Source organism: Platichthys flesus, chromosome 24 (genome assembly GCF_949316205.1).
Source record: "Platichthys flesus chromosome 24, fPlaFle2.1, whole genome shotgun sequence".
NCBI lineage: Eukaryota > Metazoa > Chordata > Actinopteri > Pleuronectiformes > Pleuronectidae > Platichthys > Platichthys flesus.
Window position 1 is genome coordinate 3,285,886 of NC_084968.1, and position 20,499 is coordinate 3,306,384.

The 20,499-nt window shown below is 42.8% G+C and overlaps 1 protein-coding gene and 1 long non-coding RNA gene across 3 annotated transcripts in view; one reads left to right on the forward strand and one right to left on the reverse strand.

Annotated features, from left to right (window-relative positions):
• Positions 1 to 2,965: 2,965 nt before the first annotated feature.
• Positions 2,966 to 14,471, reverse strand: LOC133949870 (uncharacterized). Of its 2 annotated transcripts, XR_009920199.1 has the most exons (3): positions 14,368 to 14,471; positions 13,436 to 13,517; positions 2,966 to 3,169 (listed from the first exon to the last, which is right to left on the reverse strand). It is a non-coding gene; the product is annotated as an uncharacterized LOC133949870 (long non-coding RNA). The 2 variants fall into 2 exon arrangements; XR_009920198.1 differs by lacking the exons at positions 13,436 to 13,517; positions 14,368 to 14,471 and adding an exon at positions 3,266 to 3,404.
• LOC133949864 (mitogen-activated protein kinase kinase kinase 11) overlaps positions 3,815 to 20,499 on the forward strand; it is a 43,151-nt gene continuing 26,466 nt past the window's right edge. The window contains exon 1 of the mRNA XM_062383908.1: positions 3,815 to 5,114. Within this exon, the coding sequence (XP_062239892.1) occupies positions 4,358 to 5,114 (757 nt within the window). The 5' untranslated portion in view covers positions 3,815 to 4,357. The remainder of the gene's footprint in view (positions 5,115 to 20,499) is intronic.

The window sequence follows — 20,499 nt, forward strand, 5'->3', positions numbered from 1 at the left end:
CAACTTGATTTCATTTTAAACACATGGCTGGAAAGCACAGAGGACAAAGCAGATACAAACTGCTGAGAGTTGAGATAACAATCAGAGATCATTTGCTCAAGTTAAAGTTGCAGGATCTTCCATTACATGTAGAACAATGAAAGTACTATCTACAAGAGGTAGTTTAAATATCAAAGTTCAGGGGCTGATCTATGATTTTCCTAAATCAGGGGCAACAAAGGGGCCACCATTTACACAGAGGGGACAGTTATATGTCCAACATCCCTACAAAACTCCTGATTCAGTAACAGGCACATTGAAGTCGTTCCTTGTCTACTGTTGGCTCTGCAGCTTTGATCAAAACCACACATCATTGAATGTATTTGGAAAATTCTTCATGCACTTAGTAAAAATCTTAGAAAATACAAATTCCTACCAAATGTTCATATTGATCGTTTCATTTAGACTGTTTGTGTGAAATCTGGAACTGCAAAGCAACCGGGGCTGTTGAAGAGAGAAGTTTAAGGACAGGACAGAGAGTTTGAGTACATACATGATTTTAGTTTTCTCGTTGCATCACTCTGCACAGTGGATATTTGTTCAGTGTCCTTTTTATTGGAAACAACTTTTATTTTTGTTGTGTAATATCTAACTAACTATCTGACAACCATAATATAGGGTATATGGTGTGAGATCATTACCAGTGTGTCATGTTAATGATTGGACACCGGGTGGCTCTTGAAATCAGTTTTTTTTGTTTGTACATTAGTGGTTTGGTTTACATGGAAGCCGATTCAGACAAAAGAGGGAACATGTGTAAATGTCCAAACTTTGATGGGATTTGGGTTAAGTGTTCCCCAGAAGTGGAGCCAAATCACCCCCTGGTCCCTGAGGTCATAAACCCTGCCTCCTCTGTGTGAGCAGATGGGACAGAGCACGATGTCAGATATTAAGACAGGTGTTGTTGTTTACAGCACCAACACCGACTCTTATTACCAAATGCTCCTTTGAAATCCTCGCCACTGGCTTCATTTCTGTCTGGCAGGAGGAAGTGGAGACATGTCATCCAGCTTTAACAACACTAAAATGTATGTAGCATCCTTCAAAAGACCCAAGGAAGCTCTATATGCAGTCTATTGTTTTGACTCACTTAGATACCTAATCAGGTAAGAGATTTTCTAAATTTTGACTAAGTATCTCCACATTTTGTCGTGAGTAGTAAAAGGTTTATCCATTTTTTCTTTTTGATTTACTTAACAGAAATTGTCTTACATAGAAAGATATGAACTCATAGCTATGAAGTCCGATCCGAGGAACAAATATTTGTAGAACATTTTGAGAAGATTTACGTTAGATTCTAGCTTAAGTTTGTTTGAATATTAGATTCTGTTTAAATAACTTCATATTGCTGAACGCTTTGTACATTTTATCATAAGAATTGGCTGAACTATTCTGCTGCTTTTAAAACAGGAAGATGAAAGCGAGAGTAAGAGTATTCTCTTTGGAGTAAAACTATATTTCCCTTTATCTCATGTAGAGTGTTACAGCGGTAAATCTCAACCTACTCAAATGAGTTTTCAGTGTAGGCTCTTCGGCCGCAGTTGGGTAAGTTGCCCCCATCAAACTGCATAAAGCACATGAAGCCTACCACATGCTGAGGCCTTTTAAATGTATTGCTTTAAGTGAAGCTTCAAACCCCCCTTTTTATGTTCAAAGTGACACCAGACAAAAGAAAATCTTCAACAAATTTCTCCTCACAGAAACCCAACAGCGGTACTTTGTCCTTTTCTCTGTGACTACAGGCTTGAATTTTAATGAACCAATGTCCTTGAATATTTAGTCTCACCAAAGTGTAACATTTCAACCGATTCCACAGGAAAACAGTATACCATACTGTTGTAATGTAGCAGCAGACAGATGCAAAGAATCAACCAGGGTGTAAAGCACGCACGAACATATAGCATATATTTAAAATATTCTTACATTTATATACAGAATAAACTTTAATGAGTGTGTTTACAGCATCTTTCAAGTAAATTAATTTTGTTTTAATAGAGATTATGGATTTTGCACCTGTTACCATTAACGTAAAGTCATCCATAGTAAACAAAAATAACTTCTGGGGTGAATTTCAAAATAAGATAACAACCGGCACAAAAACTATTGTCCTGCTCAACTCAACACTAGGACAACCTCATTATTTTTGGGGAGCTTTAATCTTCGTCCTCTCCTTACTCTAGATGTTATTTTTGTGGCTATTGTTTTACTTCAAGCTTGTTGAGCTGCCAGTGACCTGATACTAAAGTTAATTGGAGGATAACCATAAGAACAAAGGGATATCATGAACTCAAAATCAAACTCCCATGAAAACATTATACACATATATGCATATATGTACACAATTAGATAATTACTTGACTATAATTAACAGCTTATATTACTTTTGTGCTATTTTGTGCACGTGGAGCTTGTTGCTTGTTATCTGAAATGCGTCACATTGCTTAAATCATTATGTCTGTTATGTTTACATGTCTTAGGGAAAACAGGACATGAACTGTGTGAAAGTAGATGTTTTGCTCCAAAAACAAATCGTGTAAAACCTAAAGAATACATTCTCCCTGCTCTCTTAAACATAATTAAGGACTATTAATATATTTATCCATCAACATATCTATCATGTTTTTACACTGTATATATTAGATCAATTCCATTCATATTTTTCTACATTTTCTATATTCCTTACACTTAAGTATTGCATGTTACTTATTACTTACTGAGGCCTATTTTGACTAATGCTGCTCTGATACTGGAAATGTCGCCATTGTGGGACTAACATAGGATTATCGTTTCATATTTTTATTAATGGCTATTTATATATTCCAAATAGATCTGGATTAAAAAATTCGGCGTAGACACTTATAATCAGGGAATTATTGGACCTGTACCTGTGAAGGCATGTAATATGAACAGTATGCAAGTGTCAAAATAAGAAGAATATGATGCTTTATTATTCTATCGCAAATGCCACAAATACACAGCGAAAGGCAAACATTTCAATAAATATTCCACAGGTCGCCTGTTACTCAAATAAAGCCGCTCATGAGATCGGTTTTACGTTGATAGCGACGACCGGAAATGGCACCGCTGAACTGTGTCCGGCTTGACCGTGGCCTGTCATCTGACTCTTTTCCTGTTGGGAGAGAAGAAGTTTAGAAACCCCACCCTCCGCACGGACTGTCAGCGCTCACGTACGAGTGGTTCGAGGTCCTGACGAGTGAGCACCGACCTACGGACAGGAGCGTGATGAGACGCGCTGGTGGAGGCGCAGTTCCGGTGAACCACCGACTGTAACAGCGGGACCACCGGGCGGCACCAGGCCATGCGCTCAACTCCGACGAGGAACTAACGGAACCTGTTTTTTCTTTCCTGCGCGCTGCTCCCTGGGAAGTGGAGCCGAGCAGGTTTGCTGCGCTCTTCCTGTTACTAAACTAAACTACTTTTTTTTTTTTTTTAACTTCTTTATAAATGCGCAGCTCGTTGCGTGCTTTCTTGTAATAATGGATACCCACGCGCACTGGGATGCGGGAGCGCAGCAGAGTTGCGGGCAGACGCGGTTATTGGAGGTTTGGGCTTAACGCGACCTGGCCCTGAAACTTGTCGTAAAACTCTGGTTGGCCGGACTGAATGCTCCTTTCCTGCTATTCTTCTCCGCTTCTCAGCGCTTCCTGCTTGTGGTGGCCACTGCACTTAATGGCTAAAAATACATAAAACTCAAAATGGACAACCCAACGCTGTGGGAATCTTAATCTGTAGTTGCAACAACCAAGTACTTCCCAACAAATTTTGGGCTACTTTATTTTCGTCTTTATACTTTTGGTCCTTATAATCTCAGCTCAACAGGTGGCAATTTTTGCATGAGGTACGCCACTGGCATATTTGCCCATAGTGAGGTGATTCAGAAGACTCTGAAGTACAGGCCGGTGAAATGAGATTGTGCTCAAACCATGTGTTGGGGAAACCACACACCACATCACTCACACAGAGAGAAATTCAGTGGCGAGCGACCATGCTGCCTTTCTGAGCTTTGATCCAAGGCAAGAAAACAAGAGCGGTCCCTCGACTGGTTCTGCATTTTCAAATGTAGAGGTTTGCGTCTCACGTGAAGACGAATGAAAGACACTTGCTGTTCAGTTCTCTCTGAATCCTCTCCTGTAGCCCACTTGTCGGTCAAGCGCTTGAATACATTTCACTGGTCCCTGATGAACCAACAAGAAAGACAGGAAAGGGAGCGAGGTTCAATAAAGTACTCCTTTGTACTTTATTTTCAAACCCTTCGGGTGCAAAATCGGATCCAGTCAAAACATCTGCGTGAGGCTCCATGGAGCCACTGAAGAACATATTCAGCCGTAGCTCACTGACGAACTGGAAAAATTTGGATCAATCACAAAAAGGGAACTTCACCAATCCCGTGTGGACAGCCTTATTCGACTATGAGGCGTCCTGTAAAGATGAGCTCACTTTGCGTAAAGGTGACCTGGTGGAGGTCCTCTCTTTGGACTCTGAGATATCAGGGGACGAGGGCTGGTGGGCGGGCAAGGTCAACAACAAGGTGGGCATCTTCCCGTCTAACTATGGGTCCTTCAAGCCAAGTGGATACGGGAAACTTCCAGTTAGCGGCGTTGTCAGCGAGCTCGGCCCGGCCGTGGTGGGCGAGTTCGAACCTGATGTGCTGGATTTCCGGGAGCTGAGCCTGGAGGAGGTCATTGGCGTCGGTGGCTTCGGGAAGGTTTATCGTGGTGTATGGAGAGGCGGGCTGGTGGCCGTGAAGGCAGCACGCCAGGACCCCGACGAGGACATCAGTGTGACGGCCCAGAATGTGAGGGCGGAGGCCCGTCTGTTCGCCATGCTCACGCACCCGAACATCATTGCCCTGAAAGGTGTCTGCCTGGAGGAGCCCAATCTGTGCCTCATCATGGAGTATGCATCAGGTGGCCCGCTGAGCCGGGCGCTGGCAGGGCGTCGCATCCCGCCACACGTCCTGGTCAACTGGGCCGTGCAGATTGCCAAAGGGATGTTGTACCTGCACAGCGAGGCCATTGTCCCCGTCATCCACCGAGATCTCAAGTCCAACAACAGTAAGTCCATCGCGTCTGCAGTGTTGATTAATTTTGCTGAGTTAATTTTATTTGAGTCTGTTAGGGATATACAGTGGAAAATAAAAGGTATAAACATTTGCTGTGGCTTCTGTGGGGCAACATGTCCCATGGCCGCAATGGAACATAGTGTACTAGTGTACACAAAGCTGCTAAAGGAATCTCTTGGTGTTTACAAGGTCACATCCAGAATAAAGACCATTTAAACTCTCAACACACTCAACAAATGCCTCCGGTAGAATTATTAACTCTTTACTGTTGGAATTTGAATTCGCTCTCTACTCATGACTCTGTACCATATTTGTTCCAGTCTGATGCATCGTGCCTTGGGTAATATATCCACGTTAGCCTGAGCTCCAGCTCAAAATCATGACAAAGCACTCGAGATTAGTAGTGTGACGGCACATCTTTTTGGATTGAGGCCCAGTCATGTGACTCCCTGGCTGTAAAAGATAGGCCAAGGCTGCAGAGGCCAGAAAGGCCTGCAAATATGTGTTGTTGACAGCACAAAATGCCATGCTTTTCTAGCAAAGGTCAGGAATTCAAGGAAGCCTTCCATCCCTGCAACACCACAACTCACACTTTGGACTTTGATGCTGTCCGGGGGTTGAGGGAAAGGTCTTGCGTCAGTGTTTCAGGCTCTCGTAGCAGACACGTACGCATTGGACCTTGTCATTAAAGCTACACAGGAGGAAGATGCTGATAAAGCTTTCTGGCCCCCCCCCCCCCGTTTGAAGCAGAACAAATGCCTGTCTCAGCTCTAATGGGGCTCATAGCTAACCTAAACATTGAGCCACCTGAGTTTCACAGCAGCCTCCCCTCTGTTATTATCATTCTTGGGATGCAGCATCAAAGCCCTGTCAGCTCATTGTCTGTATCTGTTTCGGTCAAAAAGTTGCTGACCTCCCTCAGCTCTTCCTGTCGGCTGCTGCAGATCTTCTTTGCTCAAGGACACCAACACAGAAAACGATAATGTTTGCTCCTTAATAAAAAACGTAAATTAGCCTAGGTTTTGAGAATATGGCCTTAGTTATTAGTACGTGAAGGGTAACGTCCATGATTTAAGGTTAGTTTAAAGAATTGGATCCCTATTCAACAAATAATAAGAAAATCTTTCTCCCACACCCTTCAACCTGGCCATCCTTTTCACTTTTGACCAAGTACCAACTGTTAAACTCTCTGTCTTCCTCAGACCATCAAGCATCGCTCTCCCTCTTCCTCTTCAGCATCTGCTCACCCTCTCTTTCACCTCTCCCTTATCTTCACCCCTGTGTCAGGTTGTTTCCCAGCTAGACCTCTCTGCTGGAAAAACCTCTCCTGTAGTGCAAAGCAGAGTTTTTGTTAATATAATCTTTGTATATGAGGCAGGTCGGGGCGAACACAATCCCTCTCTCTGTGCGCGGGGAGATCCTATCGCTCTCCAGCCTCCTCCAGCCTCTTGTTATTTTTTTTTTAATTCTTTGTCCCTGGCCTGCCCCTACACGTCTCTGTACAACCATAGCCCTGCTGTGCCACTGAGCAATATCCTGTTGTGGCGGTGGAGGGGGTGTGGAGGAGGCGAGTGGGAGCAGCGGGGACAGGAAGGGGGGTTAATTTAGAAAGAAACCCTGTCAGGGTTGACAATAATGTAACGTGATGTAAGTGAGGCGCCGACAGGTTTATTCCACAGGTGCAAGGGCAGTTTGACTTCTTTTAGGGAAAAATATAACAGAAAAAAACAGACAACAGGCCAGTTTGGTTGGCTGTACAAAATGTACTAAAGCATCAATGGTAAACTTCAGATTATGGTGTCAGTTCCTCAGAATAATGGTGCAAGTTCTTCTTTTTAGATCTGCTGTTGTGCGCCAGTGCAATCATACAGGAAGACATTTTTTTCTGAGGCAGAAAACATATTTCCAGTAGCTGTAAGGATGTGTTCATAACAGAACTTGCAGGAAATAATTTAAGGAGAGGAAATGGGTTTAAAAATAGAACAACTCCTTTTTATATATGATATGATGGTTAAAAAAATCAATCTTAACATCATATTATACTCCCATCAACCTAACCTAAACCTAAACACTAGGGGAAGATAGAGACCACCAGCTTACTACTACATTTAAAAAAAGAGATTGCTTTTGCCCATAAGGCCAGAGCTGTCACAGTGATGGATTGAGGTGAATAGTCATTATCCCTGAAGAGCTTGCCAAGAGTTGTAGTTATAGCTAATGACCAGTGGAGCGCTTTGAGTTGTTGGGAACATTCTGATGAAACTGGATCAAGGGCCTGTATGTCTGGCGGCAAGACTCTTACTCACCTTAAACTAGTACTGTATATCTCGTGGTGGTCTTAATGGGCATTGTTTACTTTTAACATACTTTTCACTCGTAGCCATGGCTAGGTCTGATAGCAGTGGTCACACCAGAGTGGCACAAAACCTTCATAGATCCAAAACGGGATAAAGGCATCACCGCACGCCATAAAACTCTGCAGAGGCTTTAGTTAGATCTGGTGGGGAAAGTGCCAAGCTAAGCACTCGCTGGGCTGGAACTCGTAGGCCCTCTTTTTCCCCAGGAAGAAGCCACAGTTAGATCTTGGATCAACATGTATTTTTTTTTCTTTCCACATGCAGACAAACATCTGATACATCCCTCTACCGGCATGTTTTCATTCAGGGCCCCCACTGCCCCACACTGCAGTGCACTCAAAACATCCCCTGTGTGTGTGTGTGTGTGTGTGTGTGTGTGTGTGTGTGTGTGTGTGTGTGTGTGTGTGTGTGTGTGTGTGTGTGTGTGTGTGTGTGTGTGTGTGTGTGTGTGTGTGTGTGTGTGTGTGTGTGTGTGTGTGTGTGTGTGTGTGTGTGTGTGTGTGTGTGTGTGTGTGTGTGTGTGTGTGTGTGCGGCTGGGTGTGTGATGTTTGCTTGTGTGTGGTGAACTGCTCTCCTGTTACCACTACCCTTACCCATACCCATCCCCTTTTCAGCCGGAGGAATTATGGGGGCACTTCTGACATTTGAGGTATTTTGTTAGTTATTTAGTCAAGGGAAGATGGGCATTTAAACACAATAAAGTTTGGACATGCACCTGTATTTTGTTAAGACAGCTGTAGCATTGAATTTAGTTGGTAACTGAAAGAGAAAGAACACACAATCCTACATACAGATAGGAATAACAGTCGACTTTTGCCATCGGATCTTTTATTGACATTTTCCCTGAAAATAATTCATGGATCTTGATGTAAAAATTTAAAGGATTGATGTCTATTAATGTATGATATTTGGTTTAGCTTGATTAACATTTTTGGGGGGTGGCTAGCACTGTTCTGGCGTCTTTCTGTATGTAATTTGCATGTTCTCCCTGTGTCTGCCTGAGACCCTCAAAGGATAAGTGATATGGATTATAGCTGGATGGATTGATTGAATTTACAAGGACTGTTTGGCCTTGGTGGAGGTATGCCCTCTACTGAGTCTTACACCAGAGTCTTCTAGTGTTAAATACATTTGCAGTTGGTGAGTTTTTATCTACTGCTGGTATAAATTAATATTAATAATTGGCTGCTCGGTGGTTCGATCCTGGGCTCCTCCAGTCTGCTTTTTTTAAGTATCCTTGGGCAAGACACTGAACCCCACATCGCCCCTGACAGCTGTATAGAATGAGTGCTGAATGAAGAAAGATTGTAAAAACGTGTGTGTGAATGCAACTCGCATTGGAAAGCACTTTGCGTAGTCAATAGGACTTTAAAAGTTCTTTATGAATACAGTCCATTTACCATCAATGGGGCACTTTATTAAATCTGCTTTAAACCAGCAATGTTAGAACCCATGTCCATAGTGGGTTTGACATCCCCTGTAGGTAAACTTCTCGCTCCGCTGTCGCTGGAGCCAAAAAAAGAATGGCAGAGCCTCAGTGGGACTGAGGGTGTGACAAGCCCGAGGCAGCCGCCGGGACTGACTGTGAGAGAGCTGTCAGTCTGTCTCTTGATAAGCCCTGCTGGCGTCTTAATGGACCAAATGTAGGAATCACTGCCAAGTCAAACCAAGTCATACAAAGGAAACTGAGGCCTTTTAGTAGAAAGACGATTGACACCGGCATCGCTGGGTATGTCCATTAGAGAAACCTTAGACACATATCTACACACTGGCTTAAATATTGAGCCAGTAATGCTCATTCGAACAATGAGGAATCACCTGCAGTGTGTAGCTTTTCAGAATAAAAGCACACACAGAAATGGTACACATGATGTCCCTGTGCTCCTGTAATTCGAATTTGGTTGTCAACGTCAAGTCTGACATTTCTTTTTACTTCCAGAAATTTCAAGCACATCTCATACTCATGCTGGAAACTCTTGATATAATAATTGAAACTAATATTGACTGCATTAAATGACATGAAGTTGAAAGGTCACAGTAAAACCGTAGTAAATTGACATTAAGGTCGGATTATTTTGGCAAAGCTGGTTATATCTAGATTATGACTCATCATTAAAGAGTATAACACCCGGTTGATACATAGATTAGTTTACCTGGTCTTTTCAGTTTCTTAAACATTGTGATTTACTGACTTTATTTTTCATGCATGATATTAAACTATTGTGCATGAAGACTGAACTTAAAATAGTTGGGCCCCACATATACACCTGGCTCCAGATGTTGAATTGTCTGTCATGTCTGTCAAGTCTTTAAATTCTGTAAATTCAGTAACATGTTTTCTAATAAGAAAAAAGGAACTGGAGCATTGGAATGAATAGCAGATTCAGCAAATGCTTCATCGACCCCGTTGATCTCAGTGTAGAAATTAACTATAAACTATAAACGAGGAACATTCGCATTATCTCTGTGATGCTGTTTAAAATAATAACCCTTCAGTTTCATATCAGAACGGTGAATACATTAACATACAGTGCTGTTTTAGACTCTGACCTTTGTAAGCCACTCAGTGTCCTCCTCCAAACTCTTTGAATGACTCAACTAGCTCACCACTTTTTGATCTTCTCCACCGTGAAGAGCAAATTTATGCATCGGCTGAGTGTTTTCATTCAGTGGGAGGTGTAACCTCAAAAGTCAAATATGGCAGAAACTGCATCATCATGAAGTAACCCATCCATAAACAAGGCTGCATCTCCAGCGCTGCTTTTGCTGAATGGCGGATCTTAAGCCTGAAACATCCTTCTGCGACTGCGTCTGCGTCTTTTCACGCCGCTGTGGCGCAAGACTCGTTTTCATTCATGCTTCCCCAACCGTTGCGCGTCTTACAAAGCAATTCCGCGCCAGAACACTAGGCGGAGTAATGCTTTTTGTCGAAGACGACCTTAGAGACGCCTTCTTTCTTCTTCGTCGATTGTTTATTTACATAGCCACTGCGGCTCCTCGTAGCCTTTTTCTGGCGGACAAATCCGCCAGTCAGTGACAGGTTTTACAAGTGATCATACCATCGGATATCTTCTGCCAAGTGCTCTTCTATTTGGTCCATATTCGTTCTTCTAAATCTTCCGTGATTTCTGCCGGTATTATGGGGCATGAAACCGGAAATGCAGCTCCAGAAGGGATGTAGAGCAGACCAATCACAGCCTTGCGGGCTGAGTGAGCTTGCGGAGCTTTGCCGTAAATTTTAGAAAAGGGGGTCGACACCCGTCAGCACGTAAGGAGGGATACATAAGCACGTAAGGGACCCGGAAGGGCTCTTGCGCTTACGGGCCCGTGAAAACGCAGAAGCATGTTTCAGGCTTAAGGGGTGCCTGGGTTGTCCCGAGAGGGAGTCTGAAGGAGGTCACCTGGGGCGAAGCTCAGCTGCATTGCTGCCGGCTCACTGTGTGTGTCAGCGGGTGATAAGGCAGAGGGGAGCTTGCAAGCCAAACTTAATATAAATATATGGCTCAGTCGGCTGCCTGGCTATACCATTCATTCGCCTACATGATGCAGAGCAGTCTATCCCAGTCTTGTGAACACGATATCTCTAGAGCGCCTTAAAGGAATTTCTTAAAATTTGGTACAAACGTTAAGTTAGTTTTGAGGATGAACTGGTCAATTGTGACCTCACAAATCATGCTTTTGGCCTCTTGAACATGACATGTCGAGCTTGCCTTTAGGGAATCGCTTCAAAATGACCAGTTGTCCCTTGAACCCAAACATTAATTGATATGATTTCAGTAATCAAAGGTCACGGTGATGTCATATGAGTTATTAAAATGTAATTATATACACTAAAACTGCTTTGGTTGGCAAAGGCTTTTGACCAGGTAATTCTAGTTTTGTTAGAATTTGGACGTTTTCATATCCTCAAGGTGAGGTTGAGACTAGTTCCATGCCACATTGAGCTGCTTAAAGAAACAATTTTTTATGTCCCTTAAACATATCATAGCTGTACTACTTCAATCCACAAGTTCAAACATTACAGCCTCTTTAACTGATTGTATTTCGGCTGCCTCTTCAACATTTCAAGTGCAAATGATCAGCAGCGAGCAACACATGTTATTATCTCATTAATGCACTCCTTGTTCCAGGACAAAAAAGCCAAAGCCACAATCTCAGGGTGATATTATATAGAAGTAGAAATTCAAGTCAAGCCACTGTCATTATTTAAGTGTCTACGATTGTAATAGTGAAGGCAGAAAGGAGAACGTGGGAAAGAGAGAAAGGGGATGACATGTAGCAGATGGTCTGGCTGTCTGAGAGTCAAATCTGGGACTTGCTGCTCAAGGCATTTACATTCATGTGGTATGTGCCCTGCCCCGTAATGATCGATATTTAATCAGGTCCAATCTGTATGCTGACGTTTGGGTTTTAACGAGAAAATTATTTTGGTCTATTACTGCAATTTCTGCACCATTCGGCCAGAGTCTTCATAGCATATAGAGCATGTGCCCACACAATGGCTGCAAACCCACGCCTAATCATGAAAGCTGCACTGTGTGTGTGTGTGTATGTGTATGTGTGTGTGTGTGTGTGTGTGTGAAGACCAGGCAGGATGAGTGCGGGGAGGAACAACAAAACTGCGTGGGGGGAGGAGGAGAGGGATAGAGGGAAAAAGAAAAGCAGACACTGGAAGGTCAGCGCGCACAGGAAGTAGAGAGGTTTACAGAACTCGGCCAGAGTGAAAATCTGACCTCGTTTTTTCAGTCTGCAACCTCATTCTCGGCCCGGCCTCTATTTTTTTTACTCCAGATCACAAGACCATACCTATGCAAATGAGTAAAAACCTACTGTATGTTTGTTGAAGAGAAAACCTTTCCAAGGATTTTAGTTTGCGGTGAGTTCTGCATCGAAGCCAGCTTGAGGCAGTGTTACTTATCAGTTCCCTACACAGAGTGGACATTGTTCACAATATATTGACTTCTTTAACATCCTTCTCTCAACATGGCTCCTTTGACATTCCCTCGGGAGAAAGCACTATAGTAATCCTGTAACCCATTTTCGATGGATCGTAATATAATACAACTGTTACACGTCCTACATGTGTTATGCAGGAAAAAGCTATATCAGCACAACAGTAGGGAAGATAAGGAAATACCCTATATTAAGGTTAAGACTATTCACCACCGGTACAATATATCCCTACACTGTATGGCTATGCAATACTATACAATAATGTATTGTTCTCCTGTGATTTAACATGGAAAGGCGTGAATTTCACACTTATTTTGTTGAATAATGATTGGGTCACTGGAGTGTAAGGCCTTTTTAAATAGAAGACGTGCTGCTTCATATTTGGCTGCTATATGTAGCTGCTTTCGTTTTTTTCATGAAGCATGGTTTTATGGCTCCAGATAATATAATGTTAAACTGGAAAAGCACTCATAGAATGCATATCTCCACCAAGGCCCACCAGTCCTCTTCAAGTCAATCACGCTGCACTGAATTTAACAGACTCATAGAAACAAGTCCCCTCAGTATAACAGATTCAGTTTCATCTATCCAGGAAATAGTCCCTGGGAAAGGGACTTCCCTGATCAGTACCACATACGTCCACCAAGTAACGTGGAAATCCCTCTGGTGTTTTTGTGTAATCCTGCTAACAAACAGACAAACAGACAAACAAACCACTATGAAAATATAACATCCGGTTTCAGGAATATGAAAAGAATCAGTAATGCCCTGGCCTTCATCATTGTCCCTGGTTTTAAAATACCCCAGACCTTTGTCAAGACAGAGACCGACATACACTATCTAACATTAACCTATATTATAAAGCTATTTATCCAGTTAAAACAAATATCATGGTGTTCTGCCGTTTACATGCTCACTTTTTTCTCATCACGTCTTTTCTGCAACATAAGTTCAAGCAATCAGGTTGTGTTGCACTAAAAAAAACATTTTCTTGTCACCTACATTCAGACTTGTTTGCCCGTTTTGCCAGGGTTCCTCCAGCGTGGTGTAAACTCAAACAGGAAAGTTGAACAGGTTCAGGTTCCTGGAAAACATTGTATGTGGTCAAAAAAGAGGTTGTATAGTGATTTATCTGTTGGCGATGTGCTGCAGAGTCAGTGCAGTGCGTTGTTCTTTTGTACCAGCTCGTGCTTGATCCATCATATTTACCATCTGACAACATCTGCCCTGCTGACTCCTGCTACCCTGTAGGGTCAACACAGTAAGGACCCCCCTGTTCGAGTTTCTAAGGAAATGTCACTAAGGAAGGTTAATTTTCAACATGTGAAGACTGGAGGCTTGTTAATAAGTGACTGTTTTCAGGACCTCTCAGCCTTCATACCTGGAGCTTGATACTTTGCATAGGGAATCATTTGCAACCCCCTCTGACAGTGTAAATGCTCGAAACAGAATATTCCCCTGGGTATGTTTCACATCAATGTGACGATGATAAGCTGGTAGCTTCATTTCTGAATTGTGTTTAATTAAAAACGGGCTTGTCTTGGTCATATTATCATTTGTTTTGTCGTTGTAAAATGTGATATGTTTGGGTTTTTTATTCTCTGACCCTGAAACGTTTTAATAAGTGTTTTACTCAAATTTATGACATTTTATTACCAAAACAATTGATCAATTCCTTAAAAAAGAATCAACAGATGAATTGATAATGAACATTATCATAAAGAAAAACACAAATTTATTGCACCTTTTTGTTTCAATCTCAATCTTACAATAAAATTGTTTGTCCTTCACCCATTCATACACATGTTCATACGTCTATGAGCAGCACCTCTATCACTTTTCAACTCAGTTGCTTATGCCTCTTTTAAGCCAAAATAAGCAGATATAAGCATGCCAATATCACAAAGCCCGAGTGGACTGCAGACTCATCTTACCCGGAAGTGAACTCCCATTGCAGACAAAAGGCAGATGTTGGTGTGTTTCTTGGACCAGCGGAAAAGGGGCTTGGCTGACGAGAAGTTTCACCACACAAAGAAACAGTCAGAGATTAACCGATTTTGAAAGCAAGCCAACAGGTTCCTCAAGCTTATTTGGAAGTGTTGATGAAGATGTGAAGTGTTGCATCACGCCACGCAAAAGTGACACATTAAACTGCCATTAGGGATTTCAGGTATAACTAAGGACAGACTTGCCGTGTAGAGGCTGAATAAAAATGTACTTGAACCTGAATCGCAACTTCATCAAGTGAGGAGGAGATACGTTGCCTCAGACTGACTGCAGAATCTTCTATTCATAGTTACCAGTCAGTTGCGCCCTGTTTTGTAGTAAGTATTATTATTATTATTATAGTTGTGTGCCTCAGAGCTAAGACGAAACTCCAGCGGAATGAGTGCTGGTTTCACCGTGAGTTGACATCTGCTGCACTATGATTATGCCCTATCTCTCTTTCTCTCTCACTAGCTGCCTGGTCAGAGGTTGCCAGACTGTCTGTCAGCCTATGGCCTCGTCCCTCAGGGGACAAAGCGCCCGTTCTTCCTGGGGAAAGCCCCCACCCTGCTGGAATTCTCCCAGCGCCTACGGGTGCAGGGCAGGGAGGGAGGGAGAGGGAGGAAGGTAGAAAGAGCATAGATTAGACTAAGGTTGCACTGATGGGGCTATTTAAATAAGTTAATACAGTACAGATATTTATTTTGACTTGGACCAATATTGAGCACCTTGAAGTCCCCAAATTCTTCAAGACTTTGGACTTTTGGGTAAATTCTTATTGTTTTTCTGGATTTCTTTCTATCTTTGACTTATTTTCTGAATAAAAAAATAACTGCAAACTATTATAACAGATTTATACAGCGCTGTTCTGATCTTATCTTCCACTCAAAGCACTTAACAGTACAAGTCACATCCCCCATTCATACACACATTGCCAGAACAACTACCATGGGCCCTTTAGGAGTCAGTCCCTTGCCCAAGTACACTTTGGCATGCAGACTAGAGGACCCGGAGTTTGAACCACCGACCTTATGGTCATTGGACAACCCATTCATATCTCCTGAGCAACAGAGGCCTGTAATATCAATATCGCCCTGATTTGAGAGAAAGTAATTAAGTGAGGTGCAGAGTGAGGAGGCAGAGAGCGCCTCTGTGGAGCTGAAGTCTGCATGTGGCACGATATCGTGAAGGGACTGGAGGGTTAGAGAAAGACCTGCAGCCGAAAGGTTACCGCCTCTATCACTGTTTGTTCAGAATTAGACGCATGTCCTTGAGCAGGACGTTGAGCCTTTACAAGCTTCAGCTCTTTTTGAATGTCAGGCGCTGCAGATTTAAGCTACTGCCGCTTCTGTTCTTGTACGACACGCATTACACTGTACCACTTGATATCTTTGGAGCAGTGGGTCATTGTTTTCAGACACAGGTGGACAGATTTTATCACTTGTAGTTTAAATAGCATTTTCTCTGTGAATTGCTCGAAAATACTGTATCCAGCATCTGAGTTTTTGTTGTTTTTGTATCTTAAACCACAATTGTTAAAAAAATGATCACTTGAAGGCTACATAGATTACATGCAATTGCTCAAAGAGTGAACTGAATGCTAACATACCATAGGCAATAAGTCAACATACTCACCAGGTCTGTATTGCAGTGAAAAGTGAGCGGTGGGCGATGAACGGTGGCAGCACGTATCACATTAAAATCAATACCTATATAACAAGTCCAACATCTATCTCATAATATGTTGCATATGAATTGTGCAAGCACAGGAACATAATTGATCCACGTCAGATTTTGTAAAATATTTTGTTAGATATCAACACATTTTTAACTCCGCCAAAGTAACTGATGCAGATCCAATTCAGGGGGCGAATCCAGGGACATATTTTTTTACTTTCTTTAACAATGTGGCGTATTTGAAATTGTTCACATTTTCTCTAGGGAGTAATTCATGGATCTTAATGAAGAAAATCACCTTTGAGGAACTGATTTCTATGAGTATGTGAAATTTGGTGCCGCATGATTGGATTTAAGGGGACTGTTGGGCCTTGGTGGTGGTATGTGGCCTACTGTGTGCCATTCTAGCCCCAGGAAAAATGTAATAATGGCCTTTTACTTCGGTCGAGCAGAACCCTGCCTCGCTGGGTTAGGGTTAGGGTTAGGATTAGGTCACTGTATTGACCTTCAACATTACAAGAGAAAAGGCGTTTAAGATGTGTGTTTATCTTACTAGGACAGTGGGAAGAGCAGGACAGAGGTGTTAGCCTAAACTCACCATGACTGGCTTTCACACTGTGGAGAAATTTGTCCTCGGGCCGCTGTAACTTCCTTGAAACACAAGGTCACTACATTGGCAATGATGTCACAACAAATTCTCTGAAACAATTTTTTTTTTTTTTCAAGAGCTTGAGCTGATTTGCACATTAAGCTGTGGATTTATTCAGCTATTATGAAATCTAAATAGGCCTAAAGCGCTTGTAATGACATATGAGGAACGTGGGAATTGTAAATAGTCTTTATTTGGCCGGGATGGTAATTCTTTAGCTGTCAGGTAGCTTATTTTAAATCAGCCCTGGAATGTCTTGTGCAACAGCTCCTGATACTGGGATCCTTGCTCAGGTAACTGTTCCAGGGTGGACTCAGTTCCAGCACCAAACATCTTATCTAGGCTGCCTCGCTGGCAGGAGTCATGTCTGCTACTGACACACTCTTGTTTCTGAACAACAAACAATGCCAAACAGAGTCCTGTTGCCATGGAGATCTGTCACGGTGTTTTTGTGGCGACACTGTCGGTTTCGCCTCTCTATCAGGGGGATGTTCTGTCTGGGCAAGACTGATCTAGTCATTCTACTCGACGGTATCCTTTGAAGGAACGGTGGATTTCCTGCCCTGCTTTGCCACTTTTGTTAACACACCCACTCAAAATGTGATATCAGGTGGGAGATAACAGAGGATGAAGGCAAGAAAGGAAAAAAACATGTGTTGTTTACGTGTAATCTATCTATAAATTGTCCTACATATGGCGATCATGCTCTAGTTATTTGTGTTTCCGCTGTTTCTATAGCTCCTCTACACAGCATGGTGTGGTGGGTGTGTTCTTTCTGTTTTTTTTTATTGCCACAGCTTCCTCCAACGCCCCCCCCCCCAGACTTCAGCGCACGACTTAAAACCTCCCAACTGTTCTCAGTACAGTTTTGAAGATGTCAGCAGCAGACTTCGTGTTAAGTGGGGGTGTGGCTGATTTAGACACAGTGTGACAGTGCCGTCCAGTAAGCAGCTGACTATTGCGGCAGACGTCGTGAGAGCGATGGCGGTGGTGAGAGGAGGGAGGCCGCTGGACTGCGGATGCCCTCCGCCTTGTGTGTGTGTGTGTGTGTGTGTGTGTGTGTGTGTGTGCGCGCGCTGAAACTGCGATGCTTTGGTGTGGACATGCATGTTAGTTTCTATGCCTGATTGTGTGTGTAGGTGTGTGCTATAGATCTATGCATACACGCATGAGTGAGTGTTTGTGCACAGGTAGGCTATATCTATACGATAAGTGCAGATTAATTTATATTTATGAGTCATGCATATTGATTATGTATGTGTAGGAACCATGTTGTGCATGTGCCTGTTGGCCTTTACAATAACTCTCTCTCTGTGAGTGTGGGTGCCATACTGGTGCAAGATAGACCTGAGGCCAACAACTGTGATGTCATTTACACAGCATGCCTCCCTACATGAACATATTAATATCACAGGATGGATACAAGGTTGTCTATAAGTCTGTCTGTCCATCTTCCTCTGTTTGTTTGTTGTTATAGTTGCCCAGATGTTTTTTGCCCCAAAAAAGTTACATCATGCAAGTATCAGTTTAACATTTTCCTCTGGAGGTCAAGCCTATTACAACAACTGTGAGTTGGTTTATCTTTAAAGGTTTTCATGGTGTAATGCTCAACTTCGGACACATCCTAGCTAGCCGTCTCCCCCTTGTCACAATCTTTATGCTTAACTAGGGTAACTATACACTGTCCACCTGATGCCCAAATATGATACCGATATTCTCCTCTCACCATTCAAAATAAAGTAGATGAGCATATTTCTCAAATTTCTCACCAGTTCCAATGATGTAATGCAGCAAATATCTATCAACTGTACATAGACAGTAGCAGGTCAAAGGTCAAACTTGATTGTCTTCAAGTCGGACTTACTTGTCAACAAATGGGGATTTAAAGGGCCACAATTTGTTATTTCTTGGATAGTGTAGCTCACTGGAATTCTTAACAAAGACAACTCATATAAAATGTCTGTTAAAAATGGCCTTAGTGATACAAATTGGTTGATTGGGATTGTGCAGACTCATTGTCATCACATTTGATAAATTACATTTTATAAAGTAGTAGTAGTTAAATGTTTGTGTCTTAGAGCAGAGATTTCTCACAAAATCGAAACAGAATGTGAGTGTGTTATGTGTAATGTGTCTGTTTGCCCATGTTGAATGACTGCTGTGTGTGTGTGTGTGTGTGTGTGTGTGTGTGCGTGTGAGTGTGTGCGTGCACACAACATTATCTATAATCCTGCTTTCTAAGCCCAGACAGCCACTTTTAGCTGTGCCCTGTCTTACTCAATAATATGATACTGATCAAATTCTGCACCTCTTTCTCGCGCTCTCTGTCACCTCAGCTCGTTTAACCACAGCACCACTTCCCCCCCCGTCCGTCGCTGTCAGTATCTGGAGCCACGTGGCCCCTCTTAACCCTAGTTTCTTAAAATAGGTGCTGTCGTTAATGTGCACAATGAACGGTGAGCAGGAAAAAATGGGCTCCTGTGTTTTTTTCTTCTTTTCTTTTATAAAGTAAGGGGCTTGCAGGTAATTGGGTGATACCGGCGTCACTTCCTGGAAGTGAGGTCACGACACAATGAGTGAGCACCAGGGTGGAAATGGGGGTGACTGACCGTGGACTATTTTTTACCAAGCGTTGACCAGCAGATCGGAGCCTGTTGCAGTTAATACACACACACACACAAACACCACTGCCACCCCCTCCCTGAGGGCCCGTGGCATTGACAGCAACAATGACTCAGCTGTAGAATGGACAGAAATGATTTCCTGCAGAAAGGTTAAATGAGCAGGCACTTTTTTGCACACTGTAGAGCTTGTTTTTGTTTTGGCCATTGGCTACTTTTTATTGGTTGTGCCTTCTTCTCGAGGCAGAAGTCGATTTGACAGTTTGAGATTGACTTTCCCTAATGCAGCCCCCCCCCCCCCAATTTATAAAGATGTCTGTCTGACTGTTGGAACAAAGGGAGAAACCTCCATTGACTGTCTCAGTCTGCACCTGTCATCATGGGACAGCATGGACAGTATGTTTTCATGGAAGGGGTCTTTGGGTAGTTTTTGATTGGACTGGGTGAAAAAAATCCTCATTCAAATACACAAGCAAAAGAGCCAAGTCTTCCACCCCATCAACGTACACCGACACTCACATAGCAGACAACACAACCTCTTGTGATGCATTCCTTTGTGACGTCAAACTCGCTGCCTCTGGGCTACGAGGCACAGGATGTCTGAGAGAGAGAGAGAGAGAGACAGACAGACAGACAGATAGACAACGGCAGAGACAACAAAGAGAGAACCCGAGTGGGTCGTTTATACATGAAGGCATATATAAAATTCTTATTTGTGTAGTGAAAGAAAAGGGAAACTGGGGGTCGTTTTCTTTTTTGTGAAAAACTCGGTAAAAAAGGAGGAAACAAAGGGAAAAAGAGCGGCCCGCTCAGAAAGTCAGAAAGTGACTGCAAATAGCAGGATTCTTACTTCCCTATAATAAGTCAAATTCTTTGCTGCTTCTCCGCCCTGCGTCTGACGGCCAGCCTTGCCCTGAACGGTGCCCATCCTGCCAGCAAAGGGGAAGAGAGGCCCGGCTGCCGATCATACCGAGACATGTGATACAAAGTCACACCACAGCCACTGACCTCCTTGGCTTTATATTCTGTTCTCACAGAGACTCGCCTGGAGAACTTTCAATGCAGTGTGGCTGTTTACCACAATAAGTTTACTCGTAGGTTATTACATTTCCCCCAGGATCAATAAAGTCTCT